At 38.8% G+C, this 19323-nt stretch overlaps 1 protein-coding gene across 1 annotated transcript in view; it reads right to left on the bottom strand.

Moving 5' to 3' along the window:
• Positions 1-19323, bottom strand: part of LOC114653321 (sodium/potassium-transporting ATPase subunit beta-1-interacting protein 3) — a 604448-nt gene that overhangs the window by 54894 nt on the left and 530231 nt on the right. The window contains exon 5 of the mRNA XM_028803568.2: positions 2291-2390. Within this exon, the coding sequence (XP_028659401.1) occupies positions 2319-2390 (72 nt within the window). The 3' untranslated portion in view covers positions 2291-2318. The remainder of the gene's footprint in view (positions 1-2290; positions 2391-19323) is intronic.

Genomic DNA, 19323 nt, shown 5'->3' with positions numbered 1-19323 from the left:
CTGCTTAGATGGTTAAGCCACTAAGTCACCTCTTACAGCAATTAAGACAAAAGGTAGAATTCAATTTTTCACATAATCTTTATAAAGTGCACTTCCACTTTAGTATATAAAAAGAGAATGAGGATATTAAATTGTGAGTTTTTATGTCAGGAAATTCTATTAAGCATTCTTGTCCTCATTCACATGCTAGCATATTAGTATATTACAGAAGGATTCTACCAACTGTGGTTTCTATAACACTAAAAAAATGCTAAGCATTTTTTGCTTTTGCTGACATTTCTTGAGGTAATATGCAGAGTGGTACTAAGTAGCACCTTATTCAGTTCTCTATTAAACTGTTGTCACACACATGCACATGGGAGGCAGTCTAAGGGCTTAGCTGAAGATAAATCACAGAGATGGGGGCTGATGAACAGCACTAATGCCTTTTCTCCCTCCTTCCTAGACCTTCAGAAGGGAAGACCAGGTAAAGCTCCTCCTACTTCCAGGGCCATACCACGCCTTCCTGCCTACCTCACTTCCCCTCTTATCCCACCTCTTCCTGCTAAGTAAATATAAAAAGACACCCTCCACTCACCAGTTCAGTCTATGTTAATGGCTCAGTCCTTTATGATTACTCGGTCATTGTTAGCAAGGGGGTCAATATACTGGGTGGAATCCCCAAATGTTTATCTTTTGTCCTCTGTTTTGTTCACACTGCATTAAAGTCAAAGGATCTGTATTGTAACACTAGCAACCACAATCAGTGCTTATGCAGCCCGGCACTGGAGTAATGCTGGTACGTACAAGCCTAAAGGTAATGAATATCTGGAATGAAAACATCTACAAAGATTCTGGTTCACTAAGAACAATACCTTAGCATTGGATATCAAAACGTACCCACTAGTTCAGTGGTTCTCATTTGGGAAGGAGGGGGAGCAGCCTACTAGGTGCACCAGTACACCTCCAGGGAAGCCACCAACTGACTAGAAATAAGTATAAAATAGAAGCAAAATACTCAAATCACTAAAAATCATATTCCAGCAGGTCTGTCAAACTTAAGACCAATCAGCTGGATCCGGCTCTTTGATCTTTTTAAAGCGGTTACATACCGCCCCCTCAAAGTGTGTTTCATATATAGATTGAATCTGCATAGAGTTCAGCTGGATTACATTTATATTTGGCATTAAAATGCATCTTGAGTATCCCCAACATGTCTGAACAGACATCGGATGAACTCAATTTGAGACTTAGTGATCCCTTGTGTTTATCAGTGCAGCACAGCTCATCACAGCTACAAACCCGTGATTACAATGGGAATGGGCTACTCCTAATGACCCAAGAAGAAGAAGAAGATAAGAAAAACAGACATGCCTCACTGCCGCAAAGAAGTTTAGTATTTTAGCACGATGGCATAAATTTGAAAATCTCCTAAAGGAGATGGTAGGTCGACTTCACAGACGCTGCTGACACTCTCCTCTTACTTTTTAAAGCTGCACAGGTGGCTTTGTGGCTATCGGACTGCCGCCACCATCTTTTGTCTGTCGCTGATGGAAACACGCCAGTGCTGAATCCAGAGGGTAACAAAGTACCTTCTGTAATTAAGTTATGAAGACAAGGCTGCAGTGACTAATTTTACATTTTTAAATTTACTTTAGATTTCTTCTTTTTAGAAATCCTTAATCATTTTATGCTTAAAAAGTAGTGAGTAGTGATCTTCTTTTGTTGTTATCAGAAATACCTGCAGTGACAAATTCTGTATGTTGATAATGATGGCAATTATAGATAGATAGATAGATAGATAGATAGATAGATAGATAGATAGATAGATAGATAGATAGATAGATAGATAGATAGATAGATAGATAGATAGATAGATAGATAGATAGATAGATCTTTATTGTCATTGTCACTTTTACAAAGGAACAATGAAATTGAAGATTTCCCAATTTGTCTTATGTTATGATTAAGAAAATTCAGGCCCTAGCAAGATTAGCTTTTATTTAATAAAAACATAAAGGCTATTTTTGAAATGGTCTATTTTAATTTGATATTGTGCTTTAGAAAAACAGGCATTGTAATAGCACAAATATTTAAAAAACAATCACCTTTGTCAACTGCAACAAAAGTACAAGAAAGTAAATATCACAGCCTGTGTAGGGGGGCCTTACATATTCTTGTGGTACACTGGGGGGACTTGGAGGGATAAATGTTGACAGCAACTGCTCCAGTTGAATGAAATAAATAAAAAAAAAATTGTAGATATTATGGTGAAATGTAATTTTTATTTAGGTTTAGGAAGTTGTCTCACCTGGTGGAGCTCCAGAAGCTTATCAATGTTAGTACTTGCAGCTGTCCTCTTCTTCTGTAAAGACACTGATCACATAGCAGGCATATACAAAGCCAAGCAGCTGTAAAATAAAAACATGGATAAGAACAATAAGGATTTTGAAAAAAATATTCATTTTGGAAGTAGAATTTAAACATTTAATTTCCTTACACACTTTCCATTACAATCAGTGCTGTCGATGTCAAAACCCTTAAACAGATTAAATAAAAGGAATGAATATAACTATACAATGTAGTAACTGGGGGGCCAATTGCAAACATTTGATTTAATGACCATTTGGAGATACACTAAGTGCTCATGCTTCTATTTTATCATGTGCATGGGCATACTTATCAAAAACCTTGCAGGCATCAATTTAAAGGGGACACTGGGGAAGAATTCTGAGCTTGCACCACACTGTAACTATTTCTCTGCTTCCTCCAGAGCTAGGAGGACTTTGACCCAAGAGAGTTTCTATGAACTTGCCTCTGACCTGCGACTAACTCTCCCTTTCCAGCCTCTCTTAAATATAACCCAGAAAAACCAGCAGGATAGTGTCTGTCATAACTAGCACCTAAAAATGTCATAACTGTGTGGCAGATGAAGCAGCCTTTTCTTTTTCAAAGATCCTTTACCAATCAGCAATAATCCTTATTGGATCCCCAATCATTTTTATGCAGCTTGTTGAGTTCTTCTTCTACAAATAGCACAAAGTTCGGCCACTAGCTTCTTACCATCAGGTTGGTTATAAGAGATAAGACAGAAAAACAGCAAACCTCCACATATCTTAAAGATGGATTTCAACTAATGGCAGAAGAACAAAGAGATGGAGGGATGAGAAACCTGGACCGCAATGACTAGAATGATCTGAGCCCTGTCACATTTCAGCTATTTTCAGTCATAGACTTCATTTACATAATCTTAATGAGTTGCAGGCAGTCATGATGAGCTACCATGACCACCAGTTGCATGGTCTGACATACCTAGACACTCAGTCAGGCCAGTCTGTAACTCTCCCCAAAAGAAAAGCTTTGATTTTGTCTTAAGTCATAGGTGTGGGCTCTGTGTGTGAATGAGACACAATGCACACAAAAATGCCTATAATGCACTTATAAGGAATAAGGAATGTGGGCATTTTGGACCTCGTGAACAGAAGAGAGGCTCATCCATCTGATGTCTCGTGCTTTACATGCCACAACGGAATGCAAAAAAAAAACTCTGTGAAATCTCTGTCCTGATACACACTCGTACAGCATTAGTTCTGTCAGGCAGAACATTATTGGCAAGCTTAAAAAACATTGGAAATTTGAAACTCTTCACAGGGTCATCAAATTTGTCATGTCCTGCGATTTCTAGATGCCTGACACCCTCAGCCCATGAGATCAGCTACTGCAATCTTCAGCTTTGACATCTCTTCCAACTAGATATCGTGTAATGTGCCACTGGCATAAACTGTAAAAAAATATCACTAGGTATATTGATATTCTAGAGTTTCTTCAAAGCAAAAAACAAAAAAGGAGAAAACTTCCACTAATTTTGAGATCCTTGATATGAATAATAGGCATACTGTTGAATTCTGCTCTGTGCTTGTCATATTTTTATTTTACTATTATATTGTATTGAGGTTTACTTTTGTTGTGTTCTGTGTATTGTATTGTATTGCCCCCCTTCTCTTTGACACCCACTGCACGCCCAGTTTACCTAGAAAGGGGTCTCTGTTTGAACTGCCTTTCCCAAGGTTTCTTCCATTTTTTTTCCCCTGTCTTCTTAGAGAGTCAAGGCTGGGGGGCTGTCAAAAGGCATGGCCTGTTAAAGCCCATTGCGGCACTTCCTGTGTGATTTTGGGCTATTCAAAAATAAATTGTATTGTATTGTATTGTATATGGGAATGCCAGCCAGGATATGCGTCTGTCAACTATCTGAACTGTCCTAAACAAGAAGTTCTAATTATTCCCATCATGGTTATGATCTATATTGTGAATTTCCCCTTGGGGATTAATAAAGTATCTATCTATCTATCTATCTATCTATCTATCTATCTATCTATCTATCTATCTATCTATCTATCTATCTATCTATCTATCTATCTATCTATCTATCTATCTATCTATCTATCTATCTATCTATCTATCTAATAAAACAATTAATAGAAATGTTTAGGCTTAATTCTAAACTGACGTTATTGTGGAGTTTGCATCTTGCATGAATCAGCAACTCATAAACTCGTCTTTCATATGATGGTATGTGAATGTAATTTCAGTTTTCGAATATGATCCAATTTCAGCTTAAGCACTGTACTCTGGTTTGCGACAGACAAGATCAAAACAAGCCATTAAATGATCTCCAGGTAAAACTGTGTGCAACGCTGCTCTTTCTTATTCTCTATGAAGCATTTTCCAATGTACTGATAATCTGAGTCGCTCACATTTCAGTATTCATTTTAATTTTAGGCTAAGTACAACCACAAAAATTATCAGTGTTTGCTAGCTTCATTGGTTGACCTCAATGCTGTTTTTCCATTGTCAACAGAAAATTTTTTAAAGATTGCCTCAGGCAATAAATAACTGCATTTTAAATTAGCCACTCCATATATTAATTTAAATAATACTCCATAATTAAAGGGCACTTGGATTCTTTGATTCCCAAATTTTAAGTATATTGAATAAAACATTAATTTTAATGAGCTGTACAGACTGTCTATAAAGAGGATAGTCCTGTCTCTATTTTTGGCAGCTATGAAGTTCAATTCAAATTCACTGGGTCACTATAGTCTGTGTATTCAATAAGCTTTAGGCTCATACAAGTTGCTTATGAAATACTATTTTTTCACGTGTCATTTCTGTTTATTATTATTATTATGCTACATTACTTGCTTTTTGTTTTAATTATACATTCTTGCTATTATGTTCATTATTACACTTTGAGAAAATATTTCTTTGCTGTACCAGATGAAACGCTGATAATGTCGTTTGTAGCCAGGCATTTTCTAACATAGGGGGCAAAGCTTGTAGCTCGGAAACTGGTTTATCGTATCGAAATAGTAAGTTACAAAGCGTGTCACCACACCCTGCCATTTGGGAATCCCAAAGCCATCGAAACCCGGACACACTGGAGCTGTTGACCCGTTCAATCCTGAGACATTTGAATTGAGCAGATTTCTTGCAGACTGCATCAGCTTTACCTCCAGGATGTTCCTGTATTTTACTGCCGTCATTTTACTGTTTAACCCAGGGGTCCTCAACTCCGGTCCTGGAGGGCCCCAGTGGCTGCAGGTTTTCATTCTAACCCTTTTCTTAATTAGTGACCATTTTACTGCTAATGAAGTTCTTTTGAATTATTTTTAATTGATTTGCTCTTGAAGACTCAGTCCCCTTGTTTCTTTTTTCCTTAATTAGCAGCCAAACAATAATGAGATATAAAATGAGCCAAATCAGGACCAGCAAACTGTGTCCATCATACCATATCTGAAAATAAAGAAAGATGAAGGTCTCAGGAATGTTCATCTGCTCAGGTCCTCAAAACATTTTAACAGTGCTGTTAGAAAAGAGAAAATCAATAATTTTGAAAAATGTCTGCTATTGTACAATGCGAGCAGCAACAAGCCATGGAATTAAAGAACAGGTTTAATTAACAACAAGAATCTGCACCTAATTAAGCAACTGGTTGGAATCAAATTGGTTGGAGTTTGAGGCCCTGACTTAGTTGGTCTTCTGTTGTGTTCTCACTCACTTCACATTTCATTTCTGTTTGGGTGCCATTTACAAAAAGAAATTAAGCCATTTAAAGGAACAGTGAAGAATTTCAGGGCAAAAAATCTTAAAAAACAAGTCAATTAAAATGAAAGGAGAAGGAGTTAAACAGCAGCAAAAATTGGTCACCAATTAAGAAAAGGGTTAGAATGAATATCTGCAGTTATTGTGGCCATCCAGGACCAGAGTTTGAGACCACTGCTCTAACTTCACAAGCCTTTCAGGGCCTGCTGCAGAGAAGTATTCCCATAGCATGATGCTGTTACCACCTTGCTTCTCAATGGGGATGGCTTGCTTTTGATAATGTGTAGTGTTTCTCTAGTGCCAAACTTGGCATTTAGTCAGATGATCAAGAAGCTTGATTTTGCTCTCATCAGACCATAGAACCTTCTTCTAACTGACTTCAGAGTCTCCGATGTGCCTTCTAGCAAACTCTAGCCACGTTGTCATGTGCATTTTTTTAACAGTGGTTTTCTCTCTGCCACTCTCCCATAAACCTGTGACTGGAGAAGCGCCCAGACAGGGTTGTTGTGTGCACAGTCTCACCAGTCTCGGTCTTTGTAGCTTGTAACTCTCTCAGAGTTCACACAGGTCTGTTTATGGCCTAGTTTTCTTCTTGCATGATCCCTCAGTTTTTGTAAACCTCTAAGCAGATTTACATTTTTTCTGTACTCTTTTGATTTATTAATGATTGATTTAAATGGACTCTGAGGTCTATTCAATGACTTGGATATTTTCTTATATCCATTCCCCGACTTCTGCTTTTCAATCAGCTTTTTGCAGAGTTTCTTAGAATTGCTCACACCACAGACTGGACCTTCCACATACCAAGTGCATTTATACTTCATTTAGTGGAAACCACCTTACTACAGACAGGTGCATCAATGATGATTTAGGTCTGTAATATAAAAAGGAGTGAATACTTTTGTGATCAATGATTTCATGTTTTATATTTGTAATTTATTTAGTTCACATTGCAGAGATCTGTTTTCACTTAAAGAGTCCTTTCCTGTTGATCAGTGTCAAAAATCCCAAATTAAATCCAATGTGATTCAATGTTGCATAACAATAAAATGTGAAAACTTACAAGGAAGTGAATACTTTTTATAGGTACTGTATGTTACAAGATACCAACAGGAGTTACTATCCTTGGAAGAGTATTCACATGAACATTCCTATGGAGAATCTCATATTTGTCACATCTCCCACAGTGTATTAATGTAGCTGTATGACATGCAGCACTATTATGAGCCGAGTTTAAAATACTGCTTAGTTAATGTATGGACTGCATAAGAAATAAAACAATTAATGGTTTTAATTGGTTTAATACAACCACACATCAGAAACTGAAATCCAATAAAAATATTCTGTTCAACAAAGTATTAGTGGTGCACAGACACATAAGGTTTGTACTACTTGTTGGCCATCAACTGCTACATAAATCACATATCTGCTATGCAATAAACCATTTCCAGTCACTAAAATTGTAATAAATAGAAACTGTGCTTATATCACAACAGTTTTTCACAAATGTGAATATAAAGCACATGTAAATTTAATTGACAGCTAATTTCAAAGATCAAAGTCATGGCTGACACATGGTCTCTGTTCTGTGCTACTTAAACAATAAAAGTAACTTGAATTTTATACTCTGCCAATTTATCAGCTAGAGGCTTTCTTCATATTTTAGCAAGCTTGAGATTTGGATCTAGTTCAATCAGGGCTACCAGTAAATAAAATATAAGCACAGACAAGGAGCATAATCCAAAGTCAGCAGGTAACAGGAATAGGCAAGGTATGGGGGCATTGCTCTATTACTGCCAATTGTTGCAATGGAATTAATGGATAGTGAACCCTTAATACATAAATGAATTCATGAAGAAGTTTGCTGGAGTGACTGCTTTCGTTTAAACATAGCATAGGTTAACAGGCGATTGCAAATTAGCCCTGTGTTAGTGGGTGTCTGGGGGTGAATTAATGGACCCAGGTATAGACTGGCAATCCATCCAGGGCTGTTTCTAGCCTGGTGCCAGTCCTTTGAGGATTAATTGGATTAAGTGTTTTTGAGAATGCTGTGTTATGCTTTCATGCCACTGTATATTGTACTTTAAATTGCATGGAACTAACTAGAAAATACAGTATACATTAGAGAAAAGGGTATGCTATTTATTAGTAAATATGATTTAGCATAATTTGTAAATCTTAAGTTCTGTTACTAAAAATATTTTATTGTGTGGCCATGTGCACACTACTTAGCCCTCCAATATGCCAATTATAAAAATATGGAAACAAGTTTACATTTCTGTGTTAATTTTAATAAAATCATTGGCTACATTACCAAAATGAAAAATCATTCAGCTAATAGTTGATACATAATTGCATCATGCATACTGCATAACTTTGTATTTTCTTTTCTGGAACCAATACATCAAACAGAGAGAGCTACTTTTATTATTTAATGACTTGCATTTCCTTTCTTGATTGTTTGTTTGAAGGACGGCGACAAACAGAATTACTTAAAGATGGGGCTGTGCCTGAGCTATTCCATTGGTAATTGGCCCAGAAAGGTGTGTGTTTGTCATGAGCTACACAGGGACAATAACAAGAGAGGCTAGCAAAGACATGCACCTTCTGCCATGTTGCATCCTGACAAAGGCAGACCAGATGATGATCTAGGCCTGTGTAGATGATGAGCTGGCCAAGGAGAATCAAATGCAACTATAAGTTATTACGCCACCTGAAATTGCACATCTGGCATTATCGTGTCATATGGTTTACAAAGCCAGATTCTATTTGCTTGTATGACATTTGTTATAATACAATGTATTACCTATAATACACAGTTAAAAGTTTGGTCTTTCTCCTGCCTGTTTTTTCACTCTGTACAATTGACTGAGGTTACGGATGAAGAAGGGAAAGTGCTGAACTGAACTAGTGTATCAGTCCATATATTGGTAAGTGTATGGGATTTTAGGCATTTTGGTCAAGTCTACACAGTGAAGGATATAAAATGGAAAAAGGGTCATCATAGGACCCTACATGGCAAACAAGTACAGCACGAACCCCACTCACTACTCAAAGCGCTCAGCAATTGCAGGTTAAGGGCCTTGCTCAAGGGCCCAACTGAGCAGAGTCCCTATTGGCATTTAAGGGATTCGAACCGGCAACCTTCCGATTGCCAGTGCAGATCCCTAGCCACAGAGCCACCACTCCGACAAACAAGAGAAGACCATTCAGTCTATCAGGCTAATTTAGCCTGTTTAGCTAATAACTAAGCTGTCCCAATATCTCATCCAGACACTTCTTAAACGTTGTCAAGGTTTCTGCTTCAACTACATGGCTCGTTAGTTTGCTCCAGATTTCCACAACTGTTTGCATAAAGAAGTGTGCTATGTCATAAAATACACGTCCCCTTAATTTCCACTGGTTTCCTCAAATACATAATTCACTGTTAAGCTGAAAGAATTCTGCTGAGATTCACATAATTAAATTCATGGATGTCGCAAGGATAGTGATAGGCCTCATCAGTGGTGATAATGAGATGACTTACAGAGAGGAGGCCCAACAACTCGTGGACTGGTGTAAGAACAATAACTTGACCCTGAATGTCGATAAAACAAAGATCACTGTTGACTTCAGGAAGAACCATGCCATCGACCTTCCCTCTCTATCAACAGCTCCACTAATACGTCAGTCAGGAGCACAAAATTACTGGGAGTGGAGATAACAAATGATCTCTCTGGGACACACCTCTCCAAACACACCTCTGCCCTAGTCAAGAGAAGACAGAAGGGACTACACCTTCTGGGGCTCATAAAGAGAGATGGCCTCCATCCACCCTCCCACCCTCATCTCCTTCTATAGGGGCAGCGTGGAGGAAGTATTCACAACCTGCATCTCTGTCTGGTTTGGGAACTGCACTGCCTCACAACGGATTTTCCTGCAGAGAGTGGTGAGAGCAGCTGAGCATGTCATTGGGATTTTACAGCAAACATTATCAAAACAGGGCACCAACATTAACAGAGGTCATATTAAAGGAACACTTTGAAAACACATCAGATCTCATTGGTTAAAAAAACATGCTGGATATCTATACTGATATGGGTTGGGTAATGTGTTAGGAACGAAAGGATGCCACATCGTTGAAAATTATCAACCTATAGAGGGCTGAATTCAAAGACACCCCAAAAATCAAAGTGAAAAAATTATGCGGCAGGCTAGTCCATTTTGCCGAAATTTCATTACAGCAACTCAAAATCGTACTCAGTAGTCTGTATGGCCCCCACATGCTTGTATGCATGCCTGACAGCATTGGGGGAAGCTCCTAATGAGATGATGAATGGTGTCCTGGGGGATCTCCTCCCAGATCTGGACCAGGGCATCACTGAGCTCCTGGACAATCTGAGGTGCAACCTGGCAGCATCAGATGGCCTGAAACATAATGTCCCAAAGGTGCTCTATTGGATTTAGGTCAAGCGAGCATGGGGGCCAATCAATGGTATCAATTCTGTCATCCTCCAGGAACTGCCTACATATTCTCGCCACATGAGGCCGGGCATTGTTGTGCACCAGGAGGAACCCAGGGCCCACTGCACCAGCATAGGGTCTGACAGTGGGTCCAAGGATTTCATCTTGATACCCAATGGCAGTCACGTGCTGTTGTCTAGCCTGTAGAGGTCTGTGCATCCCTCCATGGATATGCCTCCCCAGACCATCACTAACCCACCACCAAACCAGTCATGCTGAATGATGTTGCAGGCAGCATAATGTTCTCCACGGCTTCTGCAGATCGTTTCACGTTTGTCATATGTGCTCAGGGTGAACCTGCTCTCATCTGTGAAAAGCATAGGGCACCAGTGGTGAACCTGCCAATTCTGGTATTCTATGGCAAACACCAATCGAGCTCCACGATGCTGGGCAGTGAGCACAGGGCCCACTAGAGGATGTCGGACCCTCAGGCCACCCTCATGAAGTCTGTTTCTGATTGTTTGGTCAGAGACATTCACACCAGTGGCCTGCTGCAGGTCATTTTGTAGGGCTCTGGCAGTGCTCATCCTGTTCCTCCTTGCCCGAAGGAGCAGATACTGGTCCTGCTGATGGGTTAAGGACCTTCTATGGCCCTGTCCGGCTCTCCTAGAGTAACTGCCTGTCTCCTGGAATCTTCTTCATGCCCTTAAGACTGTGATGGGTGGCACAGCAAACCTTCTGGCAATGGCACACATTGATGTGCCATCCTGGAGAAGTTGGACTACCTGTGCAACCTGTTTAGGGTCCAGGTATCGCTTCATGCTACCAGTAGTGACACTGACCATAGCCAAATGCAAAGCTAGTGAAAAAACAGTCAGAAAAGATGAGGAGGGAAAAATGTCAGTGGCCTCCACCTGTTAAACCATTCCTGTTTTAGGGGGTCATCTCATTGTTGCCCCTCTAGTGCACCTGTTGTTAATTTTATTAACACCAAAGTAGCTGAAACTGATTAACAATCCCATCTGCTACTTAACTGACGAGATCAATTGCCCACAAGTTTCAAAGACTTGATGCTATACTCTGATTAAAAAGTGTTCCTTTAATTTTTGAGCAGTATATTTTCACTATCTACTTTACCCAGTAAATGGTTTATAAGGGTGAAGCCTGTACCGACATTTTCAGTGGCAAAGCATAAATCAGCCCCAGATGGGACGCTAGTCCATCACAGGGCTCACTCACTCACTCACTCACTCACTCACTCACTCACTCACTCACTCACTCACTCACTCACTCACTCACTCACTCACTCACTCACTCACTCACTCCATCTTTATCTCACTAGGTCAATTTGTCTATAATTTCTGTGATTGGGGAGCTTTCCTTTAAAGGTCACCTATCATTTTGTCCTAGTAGAGAAAGAAGCCTATCAAAAACAGCAATTATCTTATGTTTATCTATAACGGCGACCAACAACTTTTGTAACAAAATTTTCAGACTGAGTGAAGATTTTTCTAAACATGTTTGCAGCAGGCCACAGTGGATGTCAAGCAGCTAATTAAAGAGAGAGGTCTGTTAGTGCCTGTACAAATTTAAAGTGTCAGAGATATCACAGTAAAAACCAAACAGCCCAGTCTATTTAAACAGTGGTGCTCAAAAATACATTGATAAAAGCTGGCATCTAAATTCACTTGTGTGTTTCCACTAATTACTGCCCTGGAAATGTCATTCAAGCTTTTCCCTTTGCAGGAAGCTCATCATTTTGTGTGCTGAGAGGATCTCTCTCTTCTGCACTCATAATTGGAAGTGCATTAAGGACTTGTTGAGTAGCACTTAGAGATGGGCAAGGATTAGCAGCCCAGGGTTTCCAATCCCTTTTCTAATTACTTCATTCCAGCCATTAAAGTGTATCTAATTAAAAGTGTCTTTAATATGTTAAATAATGGCTGTGCGTCTTTTGTATATATTGTAATGGATTAATCTATCTGTTGAGGGGAGCCCAGGGAAGGAATTCATGTTTAAGATATCACAACAGGCTAAAAGGCCTTTAGAAACTGCAAGATACACTAATGAGCGAAGACCTCTGGAAGCTGCTGTAGATATAAGGTTCAGACAATCGTATGCCAGGCTATGGACCATCTGGAAATAGTCTTGGATTTATTTACGGAAAATGTGTTGACATCCTGGAATAAAACTAGATATTCTATACTCCTTCATCAGCAGATCAGGATCAACTGAGGTTGGCATTATTATAGCCATGAAATATGGCAGGTGGCAAACAATATTTCTTTAGCACCTTAACTTTTTAACATGTATACCGACTACAGTTCAGCAATTTTGCCTTGTGATGTGCTGGAGATGAATCATTACCAATTTTAGAAGGTGTAGGATGAGAATAAGAGATGTTATAACAAAATTGGGGTCAAAACCAAATTGAAGTGTGCAGCATAACTCCTAGTCCAGGCTTTGGTCTTGTCATGACTGAAATATTTCAACTGTCTCCTGGCAGGAGTATTGGCACATGTTATGAAGCTGCTGCAGACAATTCCAAATGCAACATCATGTCTTCTCTTCAACCAGCTGAGACAGGCACTTGTTACTACTCTCTTCAGATCACACCAATGACTCCTTGTAAATTCAGATATTTGATGTTTGTCAACAGGGTAGTCAAAGAGTCAGTAACTATATATGGGGTAATTTGATGGGCACTGTCTGATGATACCACTTCTGAATGGCATCAGATCTCAATCTTGCTTTTTTTACATTTATAGTTCCTAGGTGGAATACACTGCCCACCTCCATTCAAAATTCTGACTCCCTCAGTGTGTTTCAGAAACATTTGAAGGCTCTCTCTCTAACTGATTTTGACTTTGTTAGGTTTTAGTAATTTAGCAAAAGAAAGTGTAATTGCATTTTGTTCTGAGCTCTTCACTTGTGGTGATCAATTTTGTAAACTTGTCCTGTTACACTTGTTCCCAAACAGTCTTCCAGACTGATGTTTACTTGCCATTGTTGACCTCTTTTGTAAGTTGGATAAAATCATTTGCTAAGCAAATAAAAGCAAATGTAAAAGCAGAAAAATGTCAAAAATACATTGGTCAAAGTGCAAAGTGAGACTCATTATCAAAAAATAACAGAACAATGGAACATAAACCAAAAAGTCTTTTAACAAGAATTTCATTAGCAAAATGTTTGTGATATCAGTAGAACTGGATGAGGAAAGACCGTCGCATCAATGACATCAGAGAGCACGACCTCTGAAACCACACCCCCAGCAAGAGGGAAGTATGTCTTAACAACAGGACTCAGAAAATGATCATGTTCTATACAAACACAAAACTGTAATGGCAATGGCGCAAAACAAATTTAATAACGTTAAATAATTAGTAGATTTCACAAATGACATTTTATGTTAATTCCTTAAAAAACTTTACCAAAAATTAATAACAAATTATTTCATAACACCTGTTGCCAGCACCTGTCCAAGTTGTGACCACTCTACAGGTCTTATGGGATCCAAATTAAAAGTTGCTCCAGTGAAAAGTTTTATGGGTGCGCAGGAAGCCTTGCATCTCTCTAGTTACTCTGCAGAGCAGAAGTCCTGGATCAAGAAGAGGATGACTAACCCTTATCTGCCTCTGCTCTGACCTCCACTGTGTCCTGTCCTGAATCTATACACCCCCCTAGCCACCATAAATGACTGTCTAATGCCTGGACTAATTTGCTTCAAACAATATCACTCTCATAGGCTACATAGGTGCACATCCAGAAGCATGATGTCTAGCCAAGACAATTCACCCGCTGCAAATAAATAGATGACGGACTGTTAATGTCTATTACCTCTTGTCAGTTTTGTTTAAACAAATCAAAGCTGTTTCAGATGTTTTACAGGTATCCCTGACCTAAGACTCTGCACAAAATACTGACTAGTCAGAATGACACACTTCTTGTACATTTTATGGGCTCTTCACAGGACAAGAATGAAGTGAATGACGTTACTTATTAGCTGAACATCTCTTCATGTTCATGCAGGTTCATGCTGTACAATATCCGCAATGTCAGTCCTTATCTGACAGAGTATGCAGCACAACTTCTGGTCCAGGCTCTGGTCTTGTTGCATCTGGACTACTGCAGTTCGTTTCTGGCAGGAGTACCCACATGTGCTATGAAGCCACTGCAGATGACCCAGAATGCTGTGGCCCGTCTTGTGTTTAACCAGCCGAGGCAGGCACATGTCACTCCTCTCTTCAGGTCGCTACATTGGCTCCCTGTCGCAGCACACATTAAGTTCAAATCCCTGATGCCTGCCTACAGAGTAGTCAGTAGGTCAGGACCTGAATATATGGAGACACTGGTGAGGTGCTATACTCCTTCTCACCCACTGAGGTCTGCCAGTGAACAGTGCCTGGTGATGTCACCACTGCGTGGTATCAGGTCTCAATCTGGACTCTTTTCCTGTGTAGTTCCCAGTTGATGGAACAAGCTGCCCATCACCATCGTATGGCGGACTCCCTCAATGTATTTAAGAAGCAGTTGAAAACCCATCTGTCCTGCAAATATCTGTCTAATTGATTGGGGTCAAAAACAAAAAAAAAACAAAACAAAAAAATATGCCCTAACCCTAACCCTAATCTATGATAGTAAATTATTAGTTATAACCTCTTTTCAACTTTTGTTACCTGTCCTATTACACTTGCTGAACAAACAGGGCCTAGACTAATGTCACTCGATTATGTTTGCCTCCGTTTTAAGTTACTTTGGATAACAGCATTTGCCAAACAAATAAATGTAAATGAACATGTAAGTAGGAATTTCATTGCTCACATGAAAATAAAATTGAACCTGAGCTTGAATTTAAAGTTTGGTGGAAAGTAATAACTGATGAATATTGATATTGAACAAATAAGACCAGCCAGAACTTTCAGGATGGCAAATAACAAAGGAAGCTAGGATGAATTGATTGATGTGGAAAGGTGATATGCAGAATGTATTAGGCCTTTGTAGGACACATGCCAAACAAAGTTGTATTGCCTGTGTTACTTTAATATATCTCTTCTTTGAAAACAGAAAAAAATACTTGTATTTTTTATAACATGGCCTAGCAGCCTAAGTTCAATCAAGGAACAGAATACAAAAATAGGAGGTTAGATTTGAATACACAATCTAAGGTTTGCAACTTGAAAACACACCTTATGAGAAGGACGTAGTAGTCATAGTGGGCTAATCACTGTCTACATCTAGACAGTGTACTGACGTGAATAAGAAAAATCAGAATCAGAATTACATTTATTGACCAAGTATGGAAGAAATTGACTCACCTCAGATAATTATGACACAAGGAATCTAAACATACACACACAAAATGCAATAGAGTGCAAGAAATACTGAAATAAATATTGAATTAAGCTTTAGCTATACTAAGAACTAGACTTTGGCTCCACTTTTGTAGTTGTAAAACAGGACAGTGAGGAGGGCCCTGTCTGGCTCCCTACTCCCGACGTCACACTTCCTCTTCCCCTCGGATTAGTGTGAATATATCGCTCCTGCAAGCGAACTATGATTCTTAGCGCTATGAGAGAAGTCGTAAAATCAACTGGAACGTTCAAGCAAATTATAGAAAAAAACCCGATCTAAATCTGTTAAGTAGTTCTCTCATGAAAAGCAGACAGACAGACGGACAGAGAAAGAGGTTAGGAGCACTTGCAGGGCTGGATGCAGATTAACGCCATACCCAGGATGGAGCAATTGCAGGTTAAGAGCCTTGCTCAAGGGCCCAACGAAGTAGAATCACTTTTGGTGTTTACAGGATTTGAACTGGCAACCTTCCGATTGCCAGTGCAAACCTCTAGCCTTAGAGCCACCACTCTGCCCATACAGACCGACAGACGTTGGATTTTACATATATATACAGATATTGCAAAATATATTGGGGTACCCAAACTGAACAAGAGCAGCTGACTGAACCAGTTGTTATTGTGATGGCCTGTAGAAAGAAACTATTGTTATATCTGCTTGTTCTAGCAACGTTTAGTCTATAGCGCCTGGAATATGGGAGATGTTCAAACAGGCTAATATGGTCCAATGTGTGGAGTACGTCAAAGAAGCTACAGCACATTTGTGAGGCCTCATCTGAAGTACTATATGCAGTTCTATTCTCCATATTACAAACAGACATAGCAGCATTAGAAAAATTCCAGAGAAGACAAATTTGACAAATTCCAGGACTCTGAGATCTGAAGTAAGAGGAAAGCTCAGAGGAGCTGAAGCTTTTCAATTTCACTAAACAGGGATTAAGAAGTGACATGAGTGAAGAGCTTAAAATTTTCAAGGGAATTAGTATGATTGATCCAAGATCCATCCATCCATCCATTATCCAACCCGCTATATCCTAACTACAGGGTCACGGGGGTCTGCTGGAGCCAATCCCAGCCAACACAGAGCACAAGGCAGGAAACAAACCCCGGGCAGGGTGCCAGCCCACCGCAGGGCATTGATCCAAGATGTTATTTTAAAATACATTCTTCAACAACATGTGGAAAGAGTTGGAAACTTGTTAAAGACAGATTTTGCACAAATGTTAGAATGTGATTCTTCATACAGAGAACTATAGGCACATGAAATCAGCTACCAAGTAATGTTGTAGAAATTACTACTTTAGGAACCTTCGACACTTGACTTGATGGCATTTTGGAGAAATTAGGTGAATAGGATTGAGAAGCTTTTTTTTTGGGTGGAATGACCTGTTCTCATCAAAATTGTTGTAATATTTGAAAACAGTAATTCAGTCATTGTGCAAAAACACAACCACAATGTTTTATTGATGTTGCAGAAAACCCCAAACCAAAACAGCATGCTTTTAAATAACATAATATTCACAGCTTGCTCAGTCCGGTCCAACAGCCCAGGGTGGCTACAGCCTATTTCAGCAGCATTGGGTGCAAGAACGGAAAACATCAGATATTGCACACTAACAGTTTGAATTTTTGAAATACACAAGTGTTTTAAGACGAGTCTCTATCCATTTTCATTACTTTGTTATTAAATTAATTAGAAATTATATCTGTCTCTTGACTGGATTTTATTAGGCAACATTTGATTAGATTATGTTTACTAGGTGATATCTCACAAAACCAATTGGCCCTCTAAAGGAAACTTTACATTATGAACATAATGAGTAGAACCATGTTCAGATTCAATAAATTCAATTGAACTGTGATCATAAAAGATATTTCCTTCTTCAGAAGAATATTTATCATTCTAGACTTTCAGTAGAGGTTAAAGAGACACACAGAGTGACCTTTCGCTTTCATGTTACCAAGATAAATGCAACACCTTTACAATGACCTTAGTTTGAAAGAAATGTCTACTCTTTATTCAAAAGCACCTGGGCTAAAGACATATTTAACTACTGGCTAAAAAAATCGTTGCTGATATGCTTTGCTCAGATTTACTAAGTAAAAAGCCTTCATTTTAGGAAGATGCTACAGTTCTACTAAACCACTTAATCCAGTACAGGATTGCAGGTATCAGAGTCTAGCCCAACATTACCAGGCAGAAGCGGAAGCAAAATTTGTATGGAGTGTCAGTCTATCACATACGTATATGGGGTCAATGTATTGTCATCAGGCTGAAGTAATATGTATATCTCTGGGACATAAGAAAAATGTACTTGTTGAAGGAAGAAAATACATACATACAGTATGTGGGATGAGCATGTGTAGTCCATAGAGACGGTGGCAGGGCTGGGATTTAAACCCTGGATACTGGGGTTGTGAGGCAGCAGCACCAAATACTTTGTCACCCAAAAAGCCAGTGTTGCCATTTATTTGTTTAAGTGCAGAAGATTCAGATGCACTTACCACATTAATACATTGGAGAAAAGAGAGCACTGAAAATGACTAATTGGACTTTAAGTTAAGTTTTAAGTTTTATTTGGGCACATAGTTTGAAATCTTTTACTGCAAACTGATGCTTATGGTTACTGAAATCACTTTTTAACTATACCTTTTGTTTTTGTGTGGAGTACTCATTCAATATTAGTTATGTAAGTCAAATAGAAAAGCTCATAAAAAGAAGTTAAACAAATTAAAGGTTCACTATCATTGGTCAGATTCAGTATATCTGACATCTGTTGTTGTAAAGATTACTATATGGATTTGTGCTTTTGATTATGTAAATTCATCATCTGAAACAGGGCCAGGATGTTGAAGGCACATATTGACGCCTGCCCCTTCTCCCATGTATTTCATAGCCTTCTGGAGCATGAGTCGAATCACTTAATCTACATATAATATTTATTGTAATAATCCCACCATACAGTACCTCCTTGAAACAACATTAATATTATTTTTTGGGAGGATGTGAAAAAATTAACAGGATTATCTTAAAATTACTAAAACATACAAAATAGCCATTTAAACAATCAAAATAAATAAATTCTTCACTGCTTCTGTTTGACTTAAATATACATTTCACACTTAAATCACACATCAAATCTCAATGAACAAAATTTTCGAGTTGAAAACCTTTACTGAGTAATAGTGTATAATTCATTGAGAACAAAATGATGTAACAATCATCAATGGAAATCAAGATCACCAACCCATTAAGTGCTGGATTCAACATTACACCAAAAATCAAAGTCAACAATTGAAATCACAGGCTGATCCAACTTCCATGGATTTCATCACGGCAACTCATGTGCCAGTATGCACTCCCGACAATGTCTGAGCATGCTCCTGATGAGAAGGCAGATGGTGTCCAGGGAGATCTTCTCCCAGATCTCAACCAGGTCATCAGTGA

The sequence above is a fragment of the Erpetoichthys calabaricus genome, chromosome 6, assembly GCF_900747795.2.
Source record: "Erpetoichthys calabaricus chromosome 6, fErpCal1.3, whole genome shotgun sequence".
Lineage (NCBI taxonomy): Eukaryota > Metazoa > Chordata > Cladistia > Polypteriformes > Polypteridae > Erpetoichthys > Erpetoichthys calabaricus.
This window is presented reverse-complemented; position numbering and strand designations above follow the sequence as displayed.